At 41.3% G+C, this 19,395-nt stretch overlaps 1 protein-coding gene and 1 pseudogene across 2 annotated transcripts in view; one reads left to right on the top strand and one right to left on the bottom strand.

Moving 5' to 3' along the window:
• Window positions 1-19,395, bottom strand: part of ASB7 (ankyrin repeat and SOCS box containing 7) — a 48,482-nt gene that overhangs the window by 3,932 nt on the left and 25,155 nt on the right. For both annotated transcript variants that reach the window (XM_024232231.3, NM_001135494.1), the window contains 1 exon segment: window positions 17,233-17,838. In XM_024232231.3, coding sequence (XP_024087999.1) covers window positions 17,233-17,838 — 606 coding nt within the window.
• On the top strand, window positions 1,099-2,336 carry LOC129050523 (ribosome biogenesis protein WDR12-like; annotated as a pseudogene).

Below are 19,395 nucleotides of genomic sequence, written 5' to 3'. Positions count from 1 at the left end.
CCACCTGTCTTCCGTGATTCTGAACACAGCAGAACTTGGTTGTAAGGCTGACAGTTGAGGAGTGCAGCAGGAAGGGGGTGTGAAAAAGCACCTCAAGGTGTTCTGAATCTACATCGCTTCAAGCTTCCACACCCTGATCACTTGCCAATAAAAACTCCTGTTATATCTCAATTCAAAAGAAAAATCACAAAATCCTATTTCTTTCCCTTTGGAATATTTTGTTTTACAAAAACAGTACAGATGGCTCCAAAAACAAGGAAGAATTCTTCAACTGTGCTTCAGTAGTGTTTGGAGTCAAGGAAGTTTTGCTTTCTTATCAAACATGATAATAAAGCTAATATATATTGAATACTTACTCTGCGCCATGTATTGTTAAGAGCTCATGCCATGTATTAACTCCTTTCATCCTTTTATGAAGGAAGTACTTTGATCATCATCCCCATTTTATAGAGTCTCAGAGAGATTAAGTAACATGCTTAAAGTCAAGTTGAATGCCATATTTCAGTCATTCTCAAACTTTTTGGTTTCAAAACTCCTTTACACTTCAAAAAATTATTGCGAACTCCAAAAAACTTTTATGTGGGCTATCTCTATAGTAAATGCCATATTATAAGTTAAAACAGAAATTTTAGAAATACTTTTAAATTCATTCTAATAAACCCATTACATGTTAACGTATCATTATGAAAAATAACTATACTTTCCAAAACCAAAAAAAAATTTAACAAGAAGAATGTCATTCTTTCACATTTTTGCAAAGCTTTTAATTTCTGGCTTAACAGATGACAGCTGAATTTTCATATATCCTTCTGAATTCAATCTGTTGAGATAAACCACATCAATCACACCACCTAGTCTCTGGAAAAAACTGACACTCGTGATAAAAGGAATGAGAGAAAGGCAAATCATGTCTCAGTGTTATTATGAAAATCAGGAGGAGACCCACAGAGAGAAAGCAGAGTCCGGGATTAGACTGCAACTTCTCGCTTACTTGTGCAGTTTAATTTTGAGCTGTCTCTTTGTAGTCCTAAGAGACAGGAGCTCCTGTTCTCAGCCTACTAACCCATAACTGTGGGCAAGTCGTGTGCACTCCCTGACATGGCTCTGTTGCAAACAAGCTTCTACACCGATCACAAGAAATAGGCCATCGATGATGTTCCCTTCTCAATCCCTGCTGTCTCTGAAAGTGTTGACCTTAGTAACATCACCAATTAATTATTAAAGGGCAGAAATGAGTTCCACAAATATGTGGAGTTTGATTTCCTTATTAAGGGTCAGTTTCTGCGAATGCCCCTTGGTCAAACACATGGAACGGGAGAACACCTCATTAGAAGTTGTGGAAAGAGAATACACGAAGAAGTATACTGCACCCCAACCAGAATGATGTGTCCGTGATGACTGGACCAGTTCAATTTAAGGGACAGAGGTATGGATCTTGACTGGTTCTTATAAGACTTCTCGAATCCGGTCCTTGGAAGGAAAGTCAACATTGACAATTGTGGGACATATGGATGTTGTAAAAGATGTGGCCTGGGTGATAAAAGACAGTTTGTGTTATTATTGAGTGCCTCTATGGATCAGACTATTCTCTTATGGGAGTGGAATGTCGAGAGAAACAAAGTGAAAACCCTACACTGCTGCACAAGTGTAGATTCTACAGCTATTGATAGCTCAGGAACTAAATTTTGCAGTGGCTCCTGGGATAAGATGCTAAGGATCTGGTCTAGTGTCCCTACAGAAGAAGATGAAATGGAGGAATCCACAAATCGACCAAGAAAGAAACAGAAAACAGAGCAGTTGGGACTAACAAGGACTCCCATAGTGACCCTCTCTGGCCACAAGGAAGCAGTCTCCTCAGTGCTGTGGTCAGATGCTGAAGAAATCTGCAGTGTATCTTGGGACCATAAAATTAGTGTGTGGGATGTCATGTTTGGCAATCTTAAGTCAACTTTACAGGAAATAAAGTGTTTAATTGTATTTCCTATTCTCTACTTTGTAAATGTTTAGCATCTGGAAGCCCAGATAGGCATATCAGACTGTGGGATCCCCAAACTAAAGATGGTTCTTTCGTGTTGCCGTCCCTAACCTCACATACAGGTTGGGAGACATCAGTAAAATGGTCTCCTACCCATGAACCACAGCTGATTTCAGGATCCTTATATAACACTGTCAAGCTGTGGGATTCAAGAAGTTGTAAGGCTCCTCTCTATGCTGTGGCTGCTCATGAAGACAAAGTTCTGAGAGCAGACGAGACAGACTCAGGGCTCCTTCCGAGTGGAGGAGCAGACAATAAACTGTATTCCTACAGATATTCCGGGGGGCATGAACTCGAATGATAATTTGATTATAGAGATTCTTTCTATAAATGAAAATTGGTAGAGAATCATGAAATTACGTTGATGCAGATGCAGAAAGCAGCGTTTTGAAGTTTATATAAAGTTTTCACCCTTCATAACACCTAACATACCACTGTCTTTTCTTATTTTGTATTTATAATACAAAAGTTTGTGTTTATAAAACAGTAACCGTGGCTTGCATTCTCTATTTAAAAAAGAAAAAAAGGAAAGAAATCATTTTGACCTCACAGACACCCTAAAAGGGACTTGGGGACTCCAGGGCCCACTAGACCATACTTGGAAAACTATTCTTGTACTTTATCCCTTATATCCATTGTACTTGCTTACAGTGATCACCGTTATTCAAATTGAAGTACTTCTTCATAAATGACAAAGGCTTACTTAGACCTCTGCTCTGTAAGGCCTGTATGAACATATGCTTTTCGAGAGGTTACTTGCTATGTGGTCTCTTAACAGAATGGCAGCAGAAGTGACAGCTTTCTTGGAAATGTCTGTAAACTAGGAGTATGTGTATCCACAGATGTCCGTACATGGATCTGTACAGGGATGTGACACACACACTCATGTGCCTCTTGGGAAGATTATGTCTCCTCCACCTTTCAGATCTCTGCCAAAATAGCACTTCATCACAGGAGACTATGTCAGGATTCACCATCAGATACTCCCAGAGTTCCTTTCCTTTATAACATTTAATAAGGTTGTGAGTTCACATTTATTTGGTGATTACATGTTAATTAATACCCATCTTCCTCACTATATGATGTGTTCCATGAGGGGAGGACCATGTCTGGCTCCATTTGCCAATGTAAATCCAACTGCTGACACAGTACTCAGCGAATATTAGTTGAATGAATGCTTAATAGGCTTGTCCTTAAAGTATAAAACAGTCAACGTGCTGCAAAACACACTCAAGCCTGTTTTGAATTATTTTTCAACACTATTCATGGGCTACTTTAGGAAAAGAATAAATTATCATTGTCATTTTTCAGTAAATGCTTACAGTATTTGATCTGCAAATGCAAACTGGAATGTGAATTAGATGTGAATCTTCTTTCTTTAAAGAATTTGATTTTCCTAATAGATGACGGGCTCTTTTTAAGTATTATTTATTTATTTATTTATTGCAATGCAGTCTCACTCTATTGCCCAGGCTGGAGTGCAGTGGTGCAATCTCAATTCACTGCAACCTCCATCTCCCAAGTTCAAGCTATTCCATCTCCCAAGTTCAAGCTATTGGGAGATGCAACTTCCATCTCCCATGTTCAAGATCCCAAGAATGGGGGATCTGCTGATACGGATTTGTTTTGTGACAGACTGTTCTCTCCAAAGATGACCACATTACCTCCTGTCTCTCATGCCTTTCTACAATGAGGCTGGATACTCCTATCATTAAGAAATGAGATCTATGTTCCCTCTCCTTGAAACTGGGTGGGCCTATGATAATGGTGATAGTGTTGTTATGTAACTTCCAAGGCTAAGTCATAAAAGGTGATGCAGCTTTTGCCAGACTCTTGGGACATTCACTACTGCAACACAGCCACCATTCCACGAAGACCCCCTAGCAACCTATACAAAGGAACTGAGGTCACTGACAGACAATCCTGGCTGAGCTTCTGGCCAACTGCCAGCACCAACTTCCCGGCCATCTGAGCCAGCCTTTTTTGTTGTTGTTTTGTTTTGTTTTTTAGCCAGAGTCTCACTCCGTCCCCAAGCCTGGCGTGCAGTGGCACACAATCTCAGCTCACTGCAACCTCTACCTCCAGGGTTCAAGCAATTCTCCTGCCTCAGCCTCCAGGCAGCTGGGACTACAGGCATGCACCACCACGCCTGGCTAATTTTTGTATTTTTAATAGAGACAGGGTTTCACCATGTTGGTCAGGCTGGTCTCAAACTCCTCAGGTGATCTGCCTGCCTCGGCCTCCCAAGGTGCTGGGATTGCAGGCATGAGCCACCGTGCCCGGCCGCAAGAGTGAGCCATTTTCAAAGCAGAGAAACCCCAGTCAAATTGCTCCAGAAAATAACGTGGAGCAGGGAAGTAAAACAAATGACTCTTGTTGCTTTAAGCCACTAAAGTTCTGCAGCATTAGATAACTGAGTGAGACTCCGGGACCTGAAAGTGGGGCTTTGCCCTTGGCACCAGGCAGTGGGAGGGCTTTGAGGTGAGTGTTACAAGGAAGCCAGAAGGGCTTTAAGAAGCCTGTTGGTTGGGGCTGTATAAAAAAGTTTTTTGAATGTTACTAGAAGCTGGAAGACGGGGAAGCCTTGTATGTATGTAATAGTGCAAAGTCTGGCAACACTGCCACATGTGGTAATGTGGTAAATAGGAAATGTCCTAATGACCTAATGATCTACTTAAGTAGATTCCTCAGCTAGAATATCGTTAAGTATCACTAGCTTTTCTTCATTGTCTGTGATAAGATGCAAGAGGGCAAAAATGAGCCAACAACTTTAATTCAAGGGAAGCACGGACAGAAATGCTACCATCCTCACAAGTTATTTATCTCTGCGTAAGCCCTTCCCAGGGAAAAATGCACATTCTTAGGCCTAAATATGTTGAAATGCTCTAGTCAATATGTTGAAATGCTCTAGTCAATATGTTGAAATGCTCTAGTCAATATGTTGAAATGCTCTAGACTAATTTTTCTTTTCCATTAAATGCATGTCGTTGGGAGAATCTGACCTTTTAAAGGGTTCTTGACCACGTGTAACTCCTGTCTGCAGAATTTCCTTTAATGATGGAGGTATATCATAGTGGTTAAAAGCATCAACTCTGGAGCCAGGCTGCCTGGATTTGGCTCCTGGCCCCACCACCACTTGCAGTCTCTGTGATCTTGGGCTCCTTAGCTTCCTGCCTGTATTCTCATAATCATCACACTCACCTCAAAGGCTTTACAAGCATTAAAAAAGTTAATTTTGGAAAAGTGCTTACAATAGTGCCAAGCACATACTAAGTACCAGGTAAATACATTTTTAAATATTTGTAAGGATGTTTGCTTCTGGTTACCAAAAAAGTAGAGGGCCCCTCTTTGGAAGCTGGAGCCTCTTTGGAAGCTGGAGCCTCTTTGGAAGCTGGAGCCTCTGTGGAAGCTGGAGCCTCTTTGGAAGCTGGAGCCTCTTTGGAAGCTGGAGCCTCTGTGGAAGCTAGAGCCTCTGTGGAAGCTGGAGTCTCCATCTTCCTGATGTCAGGACAGTAAAAACCAGATGACAGTTTAACAGTGAAGAAGCAACTGGAAACCCATTAGTGGGAAACAGTCCTGAGCAAATTGGTAGAAATCACATTCTGGAAATCCCTGCCTGACTTGAATCAGGCAGAGATGTGAGGGCTTTTACCTGTATAAAAAGATGTGCAGAGATGAAGTGAGGGATATCACTACACTGTTTCTCCACGAGTGTACAGTATGAACTCCTCTTGCCATGTACCAGTATTGCTGAGTGAAAAGTGAGCTAAATTTTAGGCATAATAAGGACTGCTTATGGTAAGTACTGTCATTTCTAAGACAGTCTAAGGAGCTATTTTTTTCAGAAATGGCATTTTAGGAGTAGAAGATTATGACTGAAAGAGAAATACTTATTTTTTTGTCAACAGATTGCTTAAAAGTATTTACTGAAAATCTATTAATGCTGTATGTATTCAGCAATATGCTATCCCAGAGATTAAAGGGCCAAGGGAAGAGAAGGGCAGTGGCAGAAGAAGAGAAGGCAGAGAAAGAGAATAAAGAGAATGAAAGAAGAAAAATCAACACAAATGTGCACACCATTTACTAGGCATCTTAGAAAATTAATTCCTCCCCTGTTAGAGAACTACTTCCTTGTACACGGGATCATAACAGGGAAAACTGGAAGACATCTCACAAAAGAGCATAATTTAAAGAATTACAAACCCTTTAGGGGATGCAGAAAAAATTACCAGGTATTCATACTAATGAACTACAATGGAATTACATAATAGTTCAAAGGGTTATTAGTCTTTCCATTTTATAAAGAAGCCCATCATTAGTAATAATTGGGCTGGTATAAAATAGGAAATCATCTTTTGAAGGGTCTAGCGTAAATTACAAAACCAGGGCCAGCGGCATAATTTAGAAAATGAAATATCCTAAATCACCTCCCTGTGACATCGCCATTACCGTTTTTATGATAGGATCAACTTATTTATTTGTTTAAAAATATCTGGATTCATAAAGGTAGAGAGGAAAAACATTTTTAAATACCCAAAGTGAGCAAAATGAAGGCAAAACAAAGTTCCAAAGTTGTTCTTTGGGGTGGAGAGGAGTGGAAATTGGAGGTGGAGGGAGGCACAAAGGAAGAAGTGAAAGGTTTGCGTCCTCTGGATTGCTCTACACACCTGAACTTCCAGATTCTCTCCATCGTAGGTCAACATCTGGGATGGTTGCACAATACCTCTTTGTTTTATTTCAGCTTCCCATTTTAAAACCCTACCATAGGCTGGGCATGGTAGCTCGCGCCTGTAATCGCAGCACTTTGAGAGGCTAAGGCAGGCAGATCACTTGAGGTCAGGAGTTCGAGACCAGCCTGACCAACATGGCGAAACCCCATCTCTACTAAAAATACAAAAATTAGCTGGGTATGGTGGCACGTGCCTGTAGTCCCAACTGCTCAGGAGGCTGAGGCAGGAGAATTGCGTGAGCCTTGTAGGCAGAGGTTGCAGTGAGCTGAGATCACACCATCGCACTCCAGCATGGGCGACAAGCGAGACTCTGTCTCAAAAAAAAAAAAAGAAAAGAAAAAAATCCTACCATAAACACATTTTATTCCTTTGCTCTTGCCTCTGAATTCCCTTCAGAGGGACCCTAGTATGAAATGTGCTAAACAAATCTTACTTTATAGGACAAAGGCAGTTTCCAGCTCTCCTTAAAGTAACAATTACGGTATTCTCTTAAGATAGAATCCCAATGTATACAACATCAGGCTTATGATATTTTTCTATTGGTAGCTTTTTTCCAAAGGTAAATGAGCTCTGAACTATATTTTCCATTTGCACTAAGTCAAATGACAAGAAATCTCTAGATGCCTATATTAAAAATAGAAAGTAATACAAATACTATAAAGGGCAGGATATTTTCTGTATCAAAGAACCTTAAAATGTGATGCAATTTGACTAAAAATTGTGTACTATTTATTTCTAAAAGTGATTCTTAACAACTGGGACTGAAAAACCTAGTAAGACTATGATATAATTATAAATCAATAATCAAAAATGCCCCTGGTTAAAATGTATTATATAAATTACTTCTCCAAAGAGTTGTAGTACACAACACTACTTTGAATAAACCATCCTACAAAAATATGAAAGTAGCCTGCAAAAGGAACACAGGAGGGGAAGGCACTTGTTTTAGAGGCATTTTGTGTGAACAGCTGCTCAGATACTTATTGCTATATGGGGTTTAACCTGAGAAAGCCCAAGCCCGCTTTAAAATTAAAAAAAAAAGGAGGAGTCATGATCTTTCTTAATCCTTATTTAAGTTATTTTAAAGTTTGAAATGCTGCCTTTAAAGTTTTACTTCTACAGCTAGAACACAGTACTTGACTATTGCTGAAATTTAAACAAAAATATTTCGGGTTACTGTGATATTTATAAAATAGTATCTTCAGATATCTGTGATTAATGTTCCAGAAAGCACCTACTTTAAGTACCTGACAGAATGTCTTCTGCAAAACCGTTTATACAACTCAATTCCCATCTACTTGATCTTTTTCTTTTAGAAATACATGTTAGTTAACTCCTTAAAACAAATCAAAATACAAATCAAAAATACGGCCCAGCCCTCCCTGTTACACACCTCCAAAGCATACTGGTGGTTGCTTCCAGTCTTTGAACAGTGTCTACTACAAACAGATCACTGCCTCAGCTCAGCCTCCTACAGAGAGTAAATACCAAACTAGCGTATTCTCTGACTTAAGAATCACCTAGACCAGAGCCTGCCACAGGAATAAAAGATGCTCTGTTCTCACTCATAGGTGAGAGTTTAACAATGAGAACACATGGACACAGGGAGGGGAACATCACACACCAGGGCCTGTCGGAGAGTTGGGGACAAGGGGAGGGAGGGCATTAGGACAAATACCTAATGCATGCGGGCCTTAAAGCCTAGATGACGGGTTGATGGGTGCAGCAAACCACCACGGCACATGTGTACTATGTAACAAACCTGCACGTTCAGCACATGGATCCCAGAACTTAACAATAATTAAAAAGATGCTCTGTCAAAGTAAGCCGTGAAAGTAAGTTGTTCACACTAGTAAACAAATAAATGATTTATTTATTCAAGGACTTCCTGGCCCCTTTGATATGTTACTGCGCACAGTGAACCCCTGAAACCTGGACCTAGGATCCAAGGTACTAGTCTTCCAAACTGATCTCAATCATGAATCCACTTGACTCCACAGTATCTGGTAGAACCACAATTTTTCTTTTTCTTTAAGACTAGTCAAGTGCAGTAGTGAGAAGGGAGGAAAGAGTAGAACGAGGGATCTGATCTGTAACTGACTGCGGACACTACCTTTGGACTAGCCAGACAGTTTTATAAACAAACTTCAGGAAATCACTGATCTCTGCAAAGCCTACATAGTAAATATGATAGTAAACGGCAAGCAATAATGTAATATATCTCGTATTATCCACAGATTTTAACTTTAAACAGAAATACATTAGAGATTCATCAAATTCTGAAACACTAGGCTAACAGGACACCCTTAAAAATCTGAGTTTAGGGAATGTATATCACTAGGTCTCAGCTTTTTAGTTTTAGGACCCCCTTGCACTTTTAAAATTGGAGAAGCTCAAAGAATCTTTATGTCAGTTATACTTATCTATATTTACTATTTTAGAAATTGAGAAATTTTTTAAATATCCAATTCACTTAAAAATAAGAAAAAATCCACAATCAATCGAAATAAATTTTTATGTAAAAAAAAAAGCTGCTTTCCAAAACAAAAAGGATTTTTGTGAGAAACAGCACCTCTTACAGTTTTCTGCAAATCTCTTTTAATGTCTGGCTTCACAGAAGGCAGCTGGAGTCAAGAGATGTGCTTCTGCATTTCATCTGTTACATGCTGTCTTGACTGGAGCACCTGAAGAAAATCCAGCCTTACTCAGATATGCAGTTGGAAAAGGAAGGAATTTTTAAGTAACTTTTTTCAAGTAACTCTGGATCTTCTCTGATACTCCATCAAAACTAGACAAGTGGGTGTTTCTTAATGGTTAGTTACAATATGAAATCTGGAACCAAACTGATGAACCTTCGTACTCTGTTACATTAAAATCCATTGGTTCACCTTGCACTTGAAATGTATCGTTTATCCATGTGTGATTGTTGTCACATTATGCACTAGTCATTTGGAAAACAAGGTTCATTGGGTTATATGGATCTTCCAAATGTTGACCTGTTCCATTATATGAGATCAAAAAATCACTTTTGTTAACATCTTCACTGATTGAAGAAGTCTCTAGATACTAGGACTCTCACAGCAGCAAATACAAGTTTTCTAAAATCCTCATTTGCAAAGCTCAAATTTTATGACTCGCCATAAGTCCTGTCAGTTGTTTTCCTTAAAGTGACAAGTGAATTTTACTCATTTTCAAGAAAATGTCTGCCAAATACCCAAGACTAAATGGCTAGAGTTTAGTTGTTGCTCTTTCAAGTAAAAATGGTGTTCCATGAAAAAGCTGCCGGTTCAGCTCAAACAAATTGAAGTTGCTTTTCCTCAATGAAATCACTGCACTTTGGTATGCAGTAAGAATACTTGCCATTTCCATCCCACAGAAAATTGAAAAAGTATTCGCAGGGACAAGATTTAATAAAATTAATTTTACCGCTTCATCACAGACATTCCTAAGTGGAATTGGAATGTTTTTTCCTGAGGGTGTCTGGCGGTGAACAATGACCAGTACCGGCTGGGGCCACTGTCTCGATTCACGCTAACATGCCAGCAGTTTCACCTACCACTGCTTGTACACCATCAACACAAATTTCATCACAGTGAAAAAGGCAAATCACATCTTAGTATTGTTAGGAAATTAGTTTTGATCTCATAGGCACCTAAAACAATCTTGAGGAGCCCCGGCTAAAGTCCACACTGAAAAACATCATTCTAACATAAATAAATAAATAAATAAATAAATAACCATTTTTGTTTTGTTTTAAATCACAAGAAGCAGAAAATCACAGCCGTTAAGAGTGGTTAGTGGCAAGGATTTTTAAAAGGGAGGGACTTGGGGACTATGTTCCAATTCCCCTGTTTTTCAGAGAAGGAAACTGATCCCAGTGGGGTGTGGGGAGTGTTAAACATCTTGTCCAAGTTTATAAGGCAAGTCAGACACTAGATCAGAAGCCCATTAGCTGCTCTATCATCCTATTCTACTGAGTCAACAGCGCCTCTGACACAGGCACAGTACAGCGGGATGATATACAGGAGACACCTGATCCCAGTGGGCAAAACATTAATCAGCTCAAAGGACAACGGACAGATATGTTTTTCCTATTTTAAGTAAAAATGATAAACTAAATAGACTTCCAGTTTTAGTTCCAACATGTAAAGAGCCTGGAAATCATCACTTCCATCCTTACAAGACAAAAAACCTGAACAAACTCAAAGTCAATGACTGACTTTTCATGGATCCATCAGAAAACTGAAGATGTGGGGCAAACCTCCACCACAAAATCTGGAGAGGAAACAAATTCAGAGCCATGGCTGAGATCTGTGTACCTGGAGCCGAAGTCACTGAAGCCATAAACTGGTAGGGACACTGAAATGGTAATTTCGACGAATGGCCAGACTGTGAACTGACTGGTCTGAGAGTGGCAGCCAGTCTTAGGAAGCCTCCACTCGGCTTGAGTTTTACTCCCAGGAACCCCACCAAGTCCTCAAGGTAAAGAGCCAGTAAAGACCCTCTCAGGGCTCCAGCATGAGGAGGTGAGAGTAACCCTTGCGAAATGCACCCAGAACCTTCTCCATGACAAAGGCCCGTGCCCCGGGGGGAAAGACTTTCTCAGAGCCTCATCTCAGAGCCACGAGGAAAGGGCATTCCTGAGTCCAGTCCCCTCTGGCCTCCTGTCTCGCTTATGGGGCTGGAAAAGCTACACAAGAAGATGCAGCCTAGGGACACAGGCCCACTGAAAGACTGAGAGTGAATCAGAAGACTGCAGACCGCTGGCCCTGCCCACACCTTACAACTGTACCAATGGGGCTCCACCGTGTAACAGAGGATGAAAGCCGAGACAGCTGCAGGATGCACCCTCTCTCCAACGAGGCTGCTTAGGGAAGCCCAACGCCAAGACACGGGACAGAAACAAGGGCACTGCAGGGACCGGAACCCTCTGGCACCCACAGCTGCAATAAACATGACACACAGCCCAATTCACAGCCAGACTAATAAAAAGCCTCGCGTCAAAGAACTGTTTACCTCAGTTTCTGTTACCCACCATGTCTAGCTTCGGTAAAAAATATCACGAAACATACTAAGAGGCAAGAAAAAAACACAGTCTGGAGAGACAAAACAAGCATCAGAACCAGACTTAAATATGACACAGGTGTTGGAATTAGCGGCCAGGGAATTTAAAACAACCATTAATTATTAAGATTAATGAAATTATTAGATGGTAATTGTAAAATCCTGTCTTAATGCCTTAATAAGCAGCAGTTCTGAGGAGGTGAAATTCTCAACACAGTACAGATGTGGATGTCACTGACAAAAGGAAAAAGGAGTGACAAGGTAACCTCCAACAGTGCTGTACCTTGTCTGCTGAGGCAAACAAACCTTTGACTCCACTTTGCGTTTTGAACCTTTCCCCCTACATAAAGGGTAAAAAGCCTCACAGTGAAAGGAATTCCTAGGTAGAAAGCCTCTTTTCTGCAAACAATCTAGCCAATCAGACACTGCCTCCTTCCCAGTGGCATTCTCCAGGAGGGAGCCGTCCTATTTACTGCTATCTTACCTTTCACTGGACTGTGTTACTGAAAGTTTCCTCCAATTTCCATACCATTTGCACAAGGAACTGCAGCTACTATTTCTTTCTTTCTTCTTTTGAGATGGAGTCTCACTCTTGTCACCCAGGCTGGAGTGCAGTGGCGCGATCTCAGCTCACTGCAACTGCAGCCTCCCGGGTTCAAGAGATTCTCCTGCCTCAGCCTCATGAGTAGCTGGGACAATAGGTGCATGCCACCACACCCAGCTAATTTTTGTGTTTTTAGTAGACACGGGGTTTCACCATGTTGGACGGGCTGGTCTCTAACTCCCGGCCTCAAGTGATCCACCTGCTTTGGCCTCCCAAAGTGCTGGGATTACAGGTGTCAGCCACTGCACCTGGCCCTATCTCTTTTCTTTCCAATGCTTTCCTTTCACCTACAGAAGTGGCTCAGTGAGAACACTACTTACCTTGCCAGGTCTATAATTTGTGCTTAAGCATTCTGAGGTGGGGTTTTCCCCAAAAACACACATTTTCTCCTACTTCTCTTTGAACAAAATTCCAGTTGTGCCGATCATTAAAGCTTCACTTTTATATGTGTGCATACGTGAATATGTATATGATTAAACATTCTCGCTAGTCACCGCCTGAGGCTCAGCTTTCTCATGGAATCTCTTTCTAAAAGGTTTCATATTCGGAATAACTCCTTGGTCCATACATTGACTATGGGAGTTTACATTGTGAGCAAGAAGAGAAGAAAAAAAAAATCACTAACTCACTATCTGATTCTTCAGGATGGGTGGTATTATTTACTCCTCAAGCTTTACTGAGGAAAAATCTTTTCACAAGGTTAGAGTACTGTACCTGCTAAACAACAACTGCTTGTGTCACCCTTTTCTTGTGCATAACCACTAAGTTTCTCTTTTGAATGGGGAAAACATTCGCACAACCTTCTGCTTTTCACCTGAGGCTGAAGAACTGTAACCAATGCCCACATGTCAGAGCCTCCGGGATCCTCTTAGTTCCGGAGTGGTGTGTGTGCAAACATTATTTACACATTATTCCACTTTGTGTGCACGAGCCTGAGAATGAGGGCCTCCTAAGTTTTGTGCCCTGGCCACCTCACTTGCTTCAACCTAGTCCTGGCCCAGGCACAAGGGGCTATTTACCTCCAGAATGTCCACTGCTGTCTGTCCTCACCACCATTTATTTCTCTTTCTTTTCTTACTTCCTTCTTCTTTCCTTCCTCCTTCCTTCTTCCTTTCCTTCCTTTCTTCCTTTCCTTCCCTTTCCCCTTTCTTCCCCTTTCCCCTTTCCCCTCCTTTCCTCTCTTTCTTTCTCTTTTCTTTTTTCTCTTGAGAGAGTTTCACTCTTGTCACCCAGGCCGGAGTGCAGTAGCACAATCTTGGCTCACTGCAACCTCTGCCTCCTGGGTTCAAGCGATTCTCCTGCCTCAGCCTTCCGAGTAGCTGGGATTACAGGCATGTGCCACCATGCCTGGCTAATTTTTGTATTTTTAGTAGAGATAGGGTTTCACCATGTTGGCCAGGCTGGTCTCAAACTCCTGACCTCAGGTGCTCCGCCTGCCTCAGCCTCCCAAAGTGCTGGGATTACAAGCATGAGCCACTGCGCCCAGCCGTCACCAGCATTTCTACTTGACATCGGTCACACCTTCACTGTTCTCTCTTTAATTTACTCATTCCATTTTTTTTTTTTTTTTTTGGCTACAAGTAAAAAACCAAAAACTGGCTTCTTATAAACACTGCCAACTAAGCATGACGCAGCTTTCCTTCCACAGGTGACACTCATTATTCAGGCAGGTGCTCTGGCTCCTCTTAGCTGTGTTTATCATTCCTGGGCACAGAGAAGTGGCTCCTCCATGGATGGGCCCTGCTGCGCTCCTGCCATCCTGGAAGGGGGATGTTCTGAGGTCTGAATGCTGGACAGCGGGCTGGCTGGGCCCTGCTGCGCTCCTGCCATCCTGGAAGGGGGATGTTCTGAGGTCTGAATGCTGGACAGCAGGCTGGCTGTAGGGAACAGCAACAGCAGCTCTTCATGTTGGCCTCTCCCCCTACTCAGCACCAACAAGTCACAGGCAGATGCTACTTTATTACCAAGCCACGGGTGCGCTCTGCTTTTTTTTGTTTTTGCACTATATAGATCAGAGTTTTTATGGCAATTTTTCCAAAAGGCCAGAGTAGTTTTTAAATTCTGGTATTATAATTTTTTTGGTCTCTTCCAATTTAAATAATCTGTTTCTAGTCAAAACAGTGTGATGAAGAGTAAAACGTCCCTGAATGAAGACCACCATGTGGCCCCTCTGCTGTCCTTATACCTCAGCAGTCTGCGATCTCCAGTCATAAGCCAACAGCATGATGCCTGGGGCTGCAGTGCTCACAGCACGCAGGCTAGAAGCTCTCAGCTTTGATTTAGTGCTCCCTGAACTAACCAACGTTCTTTCAAGCTGCTTTTCATGAGAAAGCTCAGTCCAGAGCATCAGCCACAGCTGCTCCTTCTAGCCCATATTGTTCACCAGGAAAAGAAAACCTATTTAGAGCCAAAGAACACACAGGTGAAGAAGAAACACCAAATTTGCTTTTGGCAGGAAGCACCACTGGAGAGTCAAGAAATACTAAATTATGTTGAGGCACCCTAAGACAAAGGACAACTGGAGCCTTAACAGACAAGAGGGCCCTGCACTCAGGAAAGCAGTCCGTGCTTCCTCAGTCTCCACCCCTCGTTGTGAGCAGTCAACCAGACTGCCAGGACTTACTGAGGACCTCCTAGGCGCACAGCTCTGCTCCTAAGCCAGACAGAGGCAGTGCCCACTGACGTTTCTATCTGCTCAAATTTTAAAGTGCATGTGAGTCTTTAACTCAACATTCCTGCTGTCCAACAGCACTGCTAGGGGCAGCTCTGAGGGCTCAGGGACACACGGCAGCTGCCCACATGCTTGTCCTGCCCAGCGGCTCCTCTCGGCCACCTGGCTGCGTGCCTCCATGTACAGACTCTGAACAGTTGTATACAGGGTTGAAACTGGGAGGCTTGAGTTGAATATGAATCTAAATATTTGCTCTGTTAGTGGCAAGCCAGTCCTTGCTGTTAATCCACCCTCACTTTATTAGTTACACATTTTATCTTGAAAAACAATTACAAAGAACAAGAACATTTTAAGTGTTAAGTGCATTATAAATGTTAACTCATTTAATCCTCATAACAAGCGTATATTATCTTAATTTGAAGGTGAGGACACTAAGGCACAGAGAGATTAGGTGACCTGCCCAAGGTCACAACTAACATGTGATAGAGTTAGGGCTCAAACTCTTGCAGTCTAGCTCTAGTCTATGCCATTAACTGCTGAACAAAGTATTTTAAAAAAAGGGGCTGAGGCATTTAAATGAGTATATAACATGCCTTCCTGAGGGCGGCCACCCTCATCATAACTAAGTCTCTAATGTAGAAGTTGAGAGAACAGCAGCAAGGCAAGCAGAGCTGCAGCACCGCGGGAATCACACCTCCCATCTATGGCTACTTCTGTGTGTCTCAGAAGCTTTCTGCAATGGAACACCCAGCAGTCAGCCCCAAATGCCTCTCCCAAGGCAGGCAGACCTGTGTGGACCAACAAAGGAACCACTAGGCACTTGTGGCCATTTAAACTTAAATCGCAATTAAATAAAATTGAAATTTCAGTTCCTCAGTGGCAACGGTCACATTAACAGGTGCTCAACAGCCACAAGGGACCAGTGGCTACTATACTGGACAGCAAAGAGAGACCATTTCCAACATTACAGATACTGGTACTGGCCAGCACTAAGTAGACTAAGTAGTGTGATTTCTTCTTACGCTTTAGTCTGAAAACATTAATGATAATAATTGCATCTTTTCTTCCATGAATCTGCAAAATTCAAATTACATTTTGTTTCTTCATAAAGCAAATTTGTACTCCAAAGGTCAGCTCCAAGGGGTAGAGTGGGTTACTTACAAGCAGGTCAAGTAAAGCCCTTGTCCTCTAGCAGCTGGTACCCAGGATGTTAACATGTCTTCTTGTATAATAATGACCGAAGGTTCAAAACCAGTGAGGAAAAATGAACTCATTAAAAAGTTCAGCAGACAGCAAAATCAATTTCGTTTACAGATTTTAGCTTCATGTTGGACATTAAGCATGAGACACACATTCAACTGGTCACATGGAAGCTTGACAAGAGAGGATGGCTAAGTACACACAAGCTGATACCCCATCAGAGGAACAACTAGGACGCACGCGTTACTACAGAAAGTGGGCCAGACACTTCCAGGCTTTAAATAAAGCACCCACACAAAAACGTTCAAATACAATGAAAGCCATGTGGTCCAGGGACAGTGGTGTCAAACTTCCCACTGCTAGCAAATATTTTCTTACAACAATTTCTAGCATCCTTTACTTCCACTAGCAATATCCCTAAATAAACAGCACCACTGTTCCATTTCATGTGGGTTCTCATGAAGCAGAAAAGCCACAATTAAAACGTGAACAACTTAGCAATAAAGCACAAATTCTAGGATATTTTCACAGGTAAGGAAATCTAAAATCCAAAATTCTCCCTCTAACTCCTCAACTCGTAGTCAATGGAAGCCAGGTAAGATTCTCCTTATGACCAACAGGAATTGCCTTGTTCTAACAAAGATCTTTGTTCATTTAAAAAAAATTCTCCTCTCTGTCCTTCTCTCCATTCCTTCCCTCACTCTTATTGTCTACCCCTATTACATTTAGAAACACAATTGAATTTTTATGAAATCTTGTGATACAGTCAAAGTTATTTTTTTATTTCAGAAGAATGAGGCATCGCTTACCAAGCAGTGGTTATAGGAATGATTAATATCTAGTCATCTTAAGTTGCAAAAACACATTAAGCTCCTCAGAAGATGCAAATTTAAAAAAAATGCAATAAAGTAATAATTATATTACATACTTGTGACTTCTTGTAAGAAATCCAAACATGGTCGACTACTTCCAGAAATACTTATTGAAACAGCCAATGGGGTCTGTCCTTCATAGTTCCGTGTGTTCGTGTCTGCTCCATAATTATATAACATCCGTGCACAGAGCACATCATCCCTAAGGGCAGATAAGTGTAAAGGAGTCTGTCCGTCTTCTAAGCGACCCAAGTTTGTGTCTGCCCCTCTCTGAAGGAACATTCGGCAATAAGAGTGATTGCTTTTGATCACGGCGTATCGCAACAGGAAACCATTCTGAATGTCGATGTTGGCATTGTGGTCCAGGAGGATTTTCACACAGCTTGACCTCTCTCGGATAATGGCGAGCTGAAGCGGTGTGGTACCTTTATCACTGAGTGGGTCAACCTCAGCCTTGAACTCCAGGAGAAGCCGGACAAATGAGTCCCTGCCGTAGTGGGCAGCCACATGGAGGGGAGTCCAGCCGTCATTGCTTTTTGCATTAATGATGTCGCTCCTGTATTCAGATTCTAACATCAAGCGTGCAATGCGGGCCCGGCCATGCATGGCTGCATAATGAAGAGCCGTGAAGCCTCCGATTAAGTCTTTAACTGTAGGATCAGCTGGAGTTAAAACCAAAATGAAAGTATTAGCAGACTCCAAGACAAAACAACAAACATCACCATGGCACAGCAAACTGGCCAATTCTCATATAAAATGTGAAGCAACCAAACACTGTAATGAATATCAAGTACTTTTTTTCCTCAGTTTAATTCAAGTCTGGTTTTAATGGAAAATAAATTTTGTAGAATGTTATCACGTCTGGGTTAATGAAAGGAGAAAGACAAAGTGTTTAAAAAGATATACACAAAAAACACGGAGTACAGATCACCACATCCCCTGTCTTTGCTAATTTAACCAACTGCCTTTGGCTACTCAACTCCTTCATCTCTGCACTGTTCCATGTTTCTCTTCTGTTTTGAACTTTTTGTTTTATTTTCTCTTGTGCTTCTTCTCGGTCTTAAAGAGAAGCATGTGTAGCAACATCTGCTGCTCTAAATTACAGATATACTATGGTCTGGCACACTGTGTTGTTTTAGGGTATATTAAGTAATAAGAAAAGTTTTTCTGTGGTCTGTAAAAATTCCAAAGCATCTCAGATATATGTCAAGTAATCTTGATAAATTGTTTTTTCACAAGATAGAAGTCTATTCTGAATTCTTAGTTTTACATGAACTTTGGAGTTTATAAGAATTAAGCAATACATTATGTGAATAACCTCAGCATTGTATAAATATTTTCTAAAACAGTTCCAAAAACCTCTCCTAATTGACCGATCTCTGGGGAAGAAAAAACAACTATAATAATTTATCTGCTATGTGACTCAAGTCACAGACTTTTGTCACTGGCCCCAGATCTTTCATTAAGCCAAAGGTTGGTTCTTGATGGCGTTCACCCCATGGCATCCCTGGCTGGGGGCAGAAGAGGCACGAGGACTGGTTATGCCGGGCACTTCCTGGAAGCCAGCAATTCCATGTAAAAGATAAATTGATCAGACCTAACTACCCAGGATGAAAATGCTCTCTTCTTGTAAAAGTCACCTTCATTTTTGGCTTGTTAATAAAAGAAAAAAACATTAATGTTTTACACACACACATACACATACATAGACACACACAGCCTCCACAGGTGAGTAAAAACTCACGTATTGTTTCATAAATGTTATTTAGGTCTAGAACATATTATGACAAATGGTTCTCTTAGAAAAATCTGAGGCAGAAAACTGTATGTAAAATAATAATACTGTGGAGAGTATTTCAGTGAAGGAGTTGCTAACAAAACCTATATACAAAGTAGATTTTTTTAGGTAAGCCACATCATGTAGATTTCTAAAAACATTTACTGTAAAGTGACAGTACACAATGGTAGTATTAGTTTTATCTATTTAGGGGAAATAAAGGCATCATATCTACCTTGGTCTTAACTAAAAGAAAAATACACAGTACCTGTTTACTATAGGACTTAAATTTAAGTAGGGCAAGAACATTTTAACACAGCATTTTGCTGCCATCTGCTGGTAAGGCATGAGCATGATACTAATGTTTCCACTGGGCAGATACTGCTGAGCCCTCAAGTCACTCAAGCCGGTTTCAGGTGCATCACTTACCAAAAGTTCGAAG

The sequence above is a fragment of the Pongo abelii genome, chromosome 16 (genome assembly GCF_028885655.2).
Source record: "Pongo abelii isolate AG06213 chromosome 16, NHGRI_mPonAbe1-v2.0_pri, whole genome shotgun sequence".
In the NCBI taxonomy this organism is placed as follows: Eukaryota; Metazoa; Chordata; class Mammalia; order Primates; family Hominidae; genus Pongo; species Pongo abelii.
The sequence above is the reverse complement of the archived record's forward strand: the minus strand, read 5'-3'. Positions and strand labels throughout refer to the sequence as shown.